The sequence below is a fragment of the Meleagris gallopavo genome, chromosome 3 (genome assembly GCF_000146605.3).
Source record: "Meleagris gallopavo isolate NT-WF06-2002-E0010 breed Aviagen turkey brand Nicholas breeding stock chromosome 3, Turkey_5.1, whole genome shotgun sequence".
Lineage (NCBI taxonomy): Eukaryota > Metazoa > Chordata > Aves > Galliformes > Phasianidae > Meleagris > Meleagris gallopavo.
Genome location: NC_015013.2, coordinates 24825003 through 24834598, shown reverse-complemented (window position 1 = coordinate 24834598; position 9596 = coordinate 24825003). Strand labels below are relative to the sequence as shown.

Below are 9596 nucleotides of genomic sequence, written 5' to 3'. Positions count from 1 at the left end.
AAATTTTATTTTTTAATATGTCTGTCAGTATTACAAAGTGTCTTATCTTACCTTGTAAGTGGGAATGGGGGTGGAGAGATGAATGATGTAGAAGAAGAAGAAAATCTGTAACTGACAGATTTAAAATGTCAGTGTATGGGCATTTATTTTCATCTGAACTTACACTTCAAATTCTTATTCTGATGTTTATTTATGGGGAAAAAAGGAAATTTTGAAACATCAGGTGTTGTGCTTGTGTAAATGCGTAATAGTTCCTTGATATTTCTGTATTGTGACACTTCAGCTTTCATTGACTGCTCTACTCTTAGGGTGCTTCTTATATCTGTATACAGAAATGCAGGAAGGTGAAGTAACAAATGAGGAAGAGTTAGTTGTGAAAAGAGAGTTTGATATTAATGTTCTAAGGTCTTTGGGAAGAACCCAGGCTTAAAGCTGTAGTTTATACAAATTAATTATGATTGCAAAGAGAAATAATGTTATTACATTCTTTAAAATGACATAGAAAATAACTATCTCGGGTAAATATTACATTTGGGTTTGAGAAAGGTATCTAATGCTTTCACATCTTTTTTTAACAGATATGAAACAGCAACATGTTATAGAAACCTTGATTGGTAAGAAACAACAGATTTCTCTGGCAACTCAGGTCGTTAGAATGATTCTGAAGATTGATGATATCCGTAGGCCTGGAGAATCTGAAGAGTAAAGGTTAAAAATCAAGAGAAGTTAAGGGGGCCACAGCAGTAGCGAAGACGGTAGTATTCTGATGCTTCATCTTCAGCTATTTATTTTGGACACTGTTTCAGATACTGTAATGGCTAATTGTTGGAAATAAAAGGCAATTTAGCACTGATGGTTTCAAGACTTGTTTCAGAACTGTCATTGCGTCTTTTTGTAGACAGTTGTGAATATTCTTAGGAAAAACATTTTGAAAAAACATTTGTAGAGGGGGAGAGGTGTGGATAATGCTAATGGTTTAGTTGCTTAGTGGGTAGTGAGGGTGGTAGGAGGGTGGTAGGACAAAATCATCTTGTAGATCCTTTCCAACCTTGTGATTCTATGACTCTATGCATGAATAAAATTTCATTGGTCCTTTTCCATTGTTCTTACAGCTAAGTTCTTTAACTGCTTGTAAGCAAAGCCCTCAGATTTCCATTTTAAGAAGCCTGTCATTCTGTAGTGCATGAAGCCGAAAGTAATTATAGCCTCCAGTAATTCTTACATGCTAAATATATTGATTATGAAGTTTGCATTTGAAGATTTAAGGTACCATGTAACATGTTTCCAGTTGCTTGCCAGTTTTTACTTGTGATACTGAATACAAGCTGCTCAAACACCCATGATGCATTCCCAGATCTTGACAGCCTTGAGTTTATTCAGTGCTAGAGCCATTTGAATAGTGGCACGAATGAACATCACATTACAAGAAGCGAGCTAAATGAACAGCTCTATGCCATATATAAAATACGTGGCAATGGGCGTTTCAGTGCCATTCTGGAAGGGTTTAGGAAAATAATAATCTTATTCGATCCTTACAGAATCTTCAAACAGCTTATCTGAGTATTTTAATCTTCATTTGGTGTATTAACACATTAAAAGCTGAGGTTAATCTTTTCCTTGTAGGGTGTTGCTGAGCTATGTGCAAGGTGAATTCTTTTTTTTCAGAGGGATGCATGTTTATCCAGGTGTGGGCTTTTTTTTTTTAATTGTTTGTTTTTCTAGAACTTACCTATGCTACTACAAAGGAGTGTGTTTACAGTGGCAGAGTAAAATTTACCAATAAGTACTACTTCCATGCATAGAAGGGTTAGACCAGAACTGCACAAAGTATTGAAAATACCAGCATTACACAGATTATATTTCATATACAGAGTTTAAAGTTTCAGAGCATAGTAGTGCAGAGAAAACTACCTGGAATACAGTTAGCTGGTATGTTTTGTTCCTGCAACGTATTAAGATTATGCACCACTTTAAATGAAACAATGTCCTTCAGCGAGCATCAGCAGAGGAAGGGTAAAGAAAATTGATTTTTTGTGGTGAGAAAGTTCCACCTTAAGATGTGGATAAAAGTGTATTTCTAGAACTAATTAAGGAAGAGTCCTGTGAAGCACTATTGTAATTGTTAGAAACTGAGTAGCATAACTTGTTTGGTGATTGTTTATTGTTTTTTGGGTTTTTTGCTTTGTTCAAAAATTGTTTTATTTACATGCAGTTCAATGAGCAAAAGCAGTAAGTCACTTTTACTGCTGCTGAAGTCTGGCACTCTGAATCAATTCATGATTGTAATAGTGATTCTTAATATCCCATAAATCTATTGGCTCATACAGTGCCATCTCTTCTGTTACTCAGTAGCAAAAAAAAAAACACCACAAAACAACTGTTGCTATAACTTCCATAGGAGTTGTATTGTACCTTTGCCACCTGATGGTGTATATATGATAGAAAGCAAGTGAGAAAATGGTTTGTTATTCGTGTTTCATTCGTTTCTCTCATGAAATCCTGTTTCCTGTCTTGTCCAATTCCATTGCCAGATTGTTTAAAAGCTTCACCTGTTAGCTGTTTCAGTTACATAGTTTTTTTCAGCATGGTTTAGAAGACATGGTTTGTTTTAAATGTAGGATGTCCAGGTGAAAGAGCAAAGCTGGACACCCCTTCTATTGTTTGCATTTGAACATTGTAGCTGCTTTACAGATGTGAAGGAAGGAGGGCTCTGTGCGGCAGCACAGCCACTGGAGGGGAGAAAGCTGTGATAGTGCTCTGCTCTGTATGTTGCATTGGTTCACAGCAGCTTGCAGCTTGCAGGTTGTAATGTAGACAAGATCACTCCCAATTCCAAAAAAGACTTGCAGGCCATCAGGCCAGGAGGCTCTGGGGATGTGAAAGTTGAAATTTGGTCAGATTTGGGGTTTAGTTTTTGGGAGGGGGTTGGGGGATTTTTTTTTTACTGCAGTCCAGAAGCCTCTGGAACAGGGAAAAGGTGATCCTTCTCATTAATCTGACTTAAGGAAACAAAGTCTTTGTATGTATGTAAATATTATCTAATCTTAAATGACACCTTCATGTGGAATGTTTGAAGACTGGTAGTGGAACATTGACGAAATTCTAAAAATGAAGGGTTTTTCCTGAGGCTTTTACTTCTGGTTTTCAACCAGAACATGTAGCATTATCATCTATGTTATTTAACACATGCACGTAGTTGACATTTAAGTCTTGCATAGATAATAGGAGGACAGTGACATGCAACTGAAAGCATTAAACCAGATTATTGAAAGCAATGCAACTCAAGGCGGTATGCTTTCAAGACAGGAATAATTGTCATGCCCGCTGTTTTGTTTAACCATAAACCCACTGTTACGATTTGGGGCCAAATCTGAATTGTGGGAAGTAAACACTGATACTGAAATGAAGCGTTTCACCGGCCTTCAAATTTTTCCTTTAACCTGGCAAAATGCAATGCTCACCACTGGAGGGCAATGTAAGTATATCTCTGCCATGAGGGGACTGCAGCTGGACTGAACAGTAAGCTGGAGCGTGGCAGCTTTCTCCCAGTAACACCAGCATGCCACACGTTTGTCACCAGCACGATCTGAATCTTTTCAAAAGCTCAGTTTCTTGTCATCCTAGGACCCTCACTCTGATCGTTCATTGTGCAGCTAAACTCATGGAAAAGCCATTTGGCATCAGAACTCAGACCCATTTCTATGCCTCTCTTGCTGTGTTCCTGGGCCTAGTTCCTTTCCTTCTTCCATCTCCTGTCTCCTGACACTACGCTCATCTTTACAGGTGCTCGGAGGAGGTTCCCAGAGCACAGTCTGCAGATTCCTCTCCATCCCTTGGTCACACCCAGTTTGTGGCAGCCAGCAGCTGCTGGGTGCAGTCTGTCCAGGGCTGGGATCCTGGCTTTGGGTGCACAGCAGTGACTCAGCTGTGTCGGATCTGGGTGGGTTTTTCCAGGAAGAAGATTATGCAGAGCTATGAAACAACATTTTTGTTTCTCTACAAACTGACCGTTTCTACTACAAATGTGTTTCTCCTACACTTAGGAGAAAAACTGCTACCTTTCAGATTGATGTTTTCTGGCTGTGTCCTTCAGGGGGAAGATGCACTGTAGCGTGAGCAATTCCAGTCTGAGCAATCCAATCTGACAAAAGCACAAGCAATCATAAGCAGGGCCTCAAATGGAGCTGAGCAGTCTTGGTAATATTCAGGCTTGCTAATATTCTCTGCATTACCAAGGTGCGTGGCCTATACAAGCTAAACTGTCTGGCTCCAGAGTCAGTCCAGGCAAGTATTTGTTTGGGCTAAAGCTGTGAAGAAAAGACTGGGATCCACTGGCTTCTGTTGTATAAAGCACATTTGCTCCCTTTTCAAAGGTGCCACATGTTGCATAAGCAGCAGCGAGTCCCTTACACTGTTCAGATGGCCAGGGAACAACCAACCTTGAATCATTTTACCCTAAAGAACAAGCTGGGAAAACTTCCCTCCTCCATCATAACCATGCCAAGCACCGTTAAAAATTGCTATTATATGGGCTGTGGCTGTTACAGCTCCTGAACTTGTACCATCATCCCAGGAGGGATGATTCAGTTAGGAGGAACTAGCCCTGTTTGTTCTCTTTGCGTAGAAGTACCTCTCCATTTCACATCTTGGAGGGCTTCCCGGGAGCTCTTTGCCAGGAAACATTTCTCACCATGTTAAAGAGCCAATTAAATGGACTGACAATGTTTGCTTTGTAAACAAGTCCTCTCTGTGATACAACAGAGACAGTTTGCTAAACTCAGATGATAGGAGGGTAATGCTTTAGCATTTCTCTGCAAGACACTGAACCTATTGAACATGTGCTAGAATCTGCATCTTTATGGTATTTCTCCCTAGGTTATTTAGGACCAGACTGTGCTACAGTGAGGCTCCTGGTGTTTAGTACTGAACAGCAGCAGCACAGGCACTGAAAGGAACGGGTCCCTGCCAGCTGCCTGGCATCTGCCTGCTCCCTGAATATGGGACACCACTTCCGGGGCTCTGACAGCACTCTCCTTGCCTCTTTCCCAGGGTTTGGATACTTGTGCAGGAAGCACAGATGCATCATCTTCAATTAGGCTGCTGTCAAAAGTGTGGAGTGGGAGATGCCTCTCCCTTTCCCTCAGGAGCTGCATTTAAGCCCAGGCCCAGTCCCTCAATCCTCACCTGAGCTACCTTTTATCTATGTCTGTTCCTTGACCCCAGTGCTGCTTTGATTTAGTGACTTGCTCTTGCCTTGTTGTGATGGGCTTGCCTGATGATCTGGGCTCTTGGCTGACCCTGGTCACCATCTCTGGATGCCCTGCTTTTCCTGCTTGTCCCCCTTGCCTATGAGCTGTCCCTGCCTGCCCTGCTGTCACCCTCAGTCCTTGGCCCACCTTTTCCTGTGGAGCAGCCTGTTCCTGCTGCATCTTGTCAATGTCCCCACGTTACATCCACAGGCAGCACTCGCTCTTCCTGGTGTCTCTTGAGAGAGAATGAAGTTTTAATGCCTACATGAGTGGCAGGGGTTGAAAGGGAAAAAGGGCTTGCCTCAAATGACTCAAGGAGAGACAGTGGGGCAGGCAGACACTTGTACTCTCATTTTCTGAGGTGGGCAGTTGTGAGGCCCAAAGAGAGAAACAGGAGACAAGAAATAGAAAAAAAGGCTGATCAGGGAGGTGTTGAAGTCACCGTCCCTGGAGGTGTTCAGGAACAGTGTGGGTGTGTTGCACATGGCAAGTGGGTATGGTGGGGATGGGCTGATGGTTGGACTGGTTGATTTTACAGGTCTTTTTCAACCTTAATAATTTCATGAAAACCAAAGCAGATGGATGTGTGTGAGCAAATATAATAAAACTCATTAGTGTAGTTTCATAGTATAATAAGCCAAAAAATAAATGCACATGAAACATTTAAATGTTTGGCTGGAGTTTAGATTTCATGATCTCTGATGGAAAACTGTTGGTTTCTGTAAAATTCACACATAACCAAGTTGGATCCTCAAAAAACAACATTTGTTCCCTCCTCCAGTGCAGGAGGGTGGTCTCCCTGCTAGCACAGACAGGGCCCGTGTACACAGGGACTATCCAGTGTCACCTCAGCTGCTCCAGTCTGAGGGCATCAAGGCCACAGACTGTCTCAGTTTCAAGAAGCTGCCTTGATTTATGTGCCTTATGTCACCTAGTTCTCAATATATCGTAAAAAACTCGTCCAGCATGAAAATTGCTGAGTTCCCATTCTCTAACTGGACTGTCTGGTGGTGAACCTCTCTGCCAGCTGCTCCTATTCATCACTCACTGGCCATTCCCACCACCCAGGCCGCAGGTGCAAAGCCCTCTGCAATCTCCTGACCTTTCTCCCACGCATACATCGCCGCTTTCTCTGCTGCTCACTGCCAGGTCTGTCTCTCCAACCGGGGGCAGGAGCTGATGGCCCCCACCCTCAGCTGAGTTTTCCAGTGAACCTAACCCTCATCTAAGGACCCTTCAAGCAGCAGTCTAAGCTGACATTAGCTGGTTTCTTATTTTTCACATCTAGCTACTGTGCTGGCTGGCATTTTGCTAGTGCCTTGACTGGGTGATTAGATATGAGGTGTTCTCATTAACACGTCTCTAGTAAGTGGAAAAAGGCCAAAGGCCAGGAAAGGCAAGTCTCCAGCACTGCTTTTGAATTAAGGGCAGTGCCAAAAGTTAAGTGATTACAAGAGGTAGTGACTGGCAAGGTAGTTCAGAGAGATGGAAGGTGATGTGTGGAGAGGGCTGGTGAAGCAGACATATCTGAAAACCTGCTTAGGAAAGATCCTCTGCTGTGTAGATTTGGCACAGGCTTGCACTGGAACATCATCTTAATGCTGGGTGTGCTGCCTTGCTTTTCAGCTATGGTGACTCAGTCTCTAAGAAAAGCTACTGCTACAAATCTCGTGGGAGCGCCATTTTTGACTCCTCAGGATCTCTGACAGGATCTTTCTCTGTTCCCTTCATTTTGGGATCATGCAAGTTTATAGGAGAGGAACAAATCAGAGCTGCCTAGTCCCGTCTTCCTTGACAGTGGAAAGTTGCTTTTCTGGAGACTTTTCTGGTAATGCAAAAAGCGTGTAACTACCTAGCTCCTGGTTGCTTAGGAAGAGCAGATAACCTAAACAGAGGCATACAGCTCTCAAAACAGAGCACTGAGCATTATTTCTGAGTAGAAGTGCAGAAGCTAACTGGGCTAGCACAGTTCAGCAGATACTTAGTAGTGCTAGCTTGATTTGAAGTGTTAGCTTCAATTTCCATCTGAAACTGAGCATGGAGGAGGTGGAACTCTGTCTAGTGGGAGAGGCTCACAGCAGTTAAAAGCAGGTTGTGTTACTAAATCCTGAGCCAATATGGATTGCTGAGACGGGAGCTAGTGGATATGAATGTCTGGGTCCTTGGCTCACTCCCAGCACTGAAGGCTTAGCTGCTGAAACACAGCAGTATGAGCATCCAAAGGACTGAGAAGTGGTCATGAGAATTCCTGCAGTGAAACACCCCCTGGAGGTACCTGCAAAAAACAGGATACCAGTTAGAAACTAAGTGGGGAGGAAGAATTGCTCTGTTGATGAGGCAGGATGAGGACAGACCAGCTCCTGTGAAGTTTCAAGATGGGCTAGCTCCTATAAGAATTTAAGTAGGGGCAACGATAAGATGATAATAGATGCCTTTTCAAGCCCACACAGAAAGAAATTTAGCAGCTCTGGTGTCTCAGTTGCCCGGATCATAGTCCTGGTCCTGATAGTTCATGGTCTGTTTCTGTGGAAGGCAGAAGATGAGTGGCAGGCAGCAGCATGCACGCAGATTGCACATTTGATATATGTGATTTGTCCAAGTCACAAATACAAATAAAGACACTGAAGCTAAGGTTAATGAGGCAGATCTGCAAGGCAATAGCTCTGTGAATCAGCATGAACGTTTCTGCCAGCATCCTGAGAGATCCTGGGATAAAGGGAAGAGCTGGAAAAGGGAGTGGAACACTATCCTTCCTAAAGTGATTCTGTCTCAGAAACAATGTCTGCTTTTCTGGTTGGTAAGCAAATGTCCCTGACCTCCAGCAAAGAGTTCCTATTACTCTTTCTTCTTTGCTATCTCTGATTATCTATGTGAGAACAGCAATTTCCCCATACAATTGTTCCCAGACCTTAAGAACAAGCAGAAAGTTTAGAGGCAGGGCTGTGAAATCCATCCTCAGCGTTCATCCTGATCTGCTGCCCTCCCTCACACAATTCTAACCTGCAAACGCTCCTGCTTCAGCCATCCTATGGGCAGCAAGCTGAAAAGAGTCCAAAGAGCCACTAAAGAGAAACAAAACTTGTATCAGAGCTTAGCATAAGTACTCATACCAAATATTTGGAACACAAGAAACAACAGTACATGAAGCCATGCAGAAATTGCTCTTGCTTTCCCTAGCATTAGGAATTCATGGCCTATAGGTTTGTGGTGAGGCATGTGCTTAACACAGCTGATATAAGATCCAAACAGTGCGACTATAGGCACTTCTGTTTTAAACAAGGCAAATTACATTAGTCAATAAGTGACCTGGAAAGGAACTACTAGAGCTGGTCAGAGGAAATTTGTTTGACTGCACAGAGAGATACTGCTTTCACAGTCTTTTGCCAGAACACAACTCCAGCAATAAAAATCCTCAAACATTTTCCTTCTGTAGGAATTCTGGATTGTGTAGGATAGACATACATCTGTGCCAATCAGCCCCTCATTCTTCAGCTACAGCAAAATTGTATTGTTTTTGAATGATACCATGTCAGACTTCCATGTCGTTATTTATAGTCATTTGGTGTGTGGCAAGAGCTGTGCAATTTAAGTTACAAGTGTCAAACTCCAGTTCATCCAAAGGTTAAACCTACTGTGTAGCTGGGTGGCAGCTCTGCCTTTATCCACATTTAGCACACACAAGACATTAATTCCCTTGACGGATGAGGAACTCCTAGGCTGTTCATCTGCACAGATGAGGCAATGGACTGAAATGAGACAGTGAGATATGATGTCAACTTGTGAGCTATCAGTGTGCCATTATGGCCAAGACGGCAATGGAATCCTAGGGTGCATTAAAAGAGTTTGGCTAGAAAGTTGAGGGAGATGATCTGCTCCCTCTACTCTGTCCTCTTGAGACCACATCTGGAGTTACGTGTCCAGTTCTGGGCTCCTCACTTCAAGACAGGGAACTTCAAGACAGAGGCCAGCAGATGGCCACAAGGATGATGAGGGACCCGAAGCATCTCTTTTATGAGGAAAGTCAAGGAGACTGTTCAGTGTGGAAAAGAGAAGACTGAGAGGGGATCTTACCAATGCTTATCAAAACCTTAAGAAAGGATACCAAGAGGATGGAGCTAGGGTCTTTTCAGCTGTGCCCAGCAATAGAACAAGGAGCAATGGACAGAAACTGGAATACAGGAAGTTCTATCAAACATGAAGAAAAGCTTATTTACTTTGAGAGTGACAGAGCACAGGTTGTCCAGAGAGGTTGTGGAGTCTCCACTGGAGATATTTAAAACCCAACTGGAAGCTTTCCTGTGCAACCTATTGTAGGAAACCTGCTTTAAGCAGGGAGGTTGGACTAGA

The 9596-nt window shown here is 42.9% G+C and overlaps 1 protein-coding gene across 1 annotated transcript in view; it reads left to right on the top strand.

Annotated features, from left to right (window-relative positions):
* The window catches only part of CCT5 (chaperonin containing TCP1 subunit 5), a 7246-nt gene extending 6384 nt beyond the window's left edge, over positions 1 to 862 (top strand). Inside the window, exon 11 of the mRNA XM_010708510.1 lies at positions 579 to 862. Within this exon, the coding sequence (XP_010706812.1) occupies positions 579 to 706 (128 nt within the window). The 3' untranslated portion in view covers positions 707 to 862. The remainder of the gene's footprint in view (positions 1 to 578) is intronic.
* Positions 863 to 9596: the final 8734 nt, after the last annotated feature.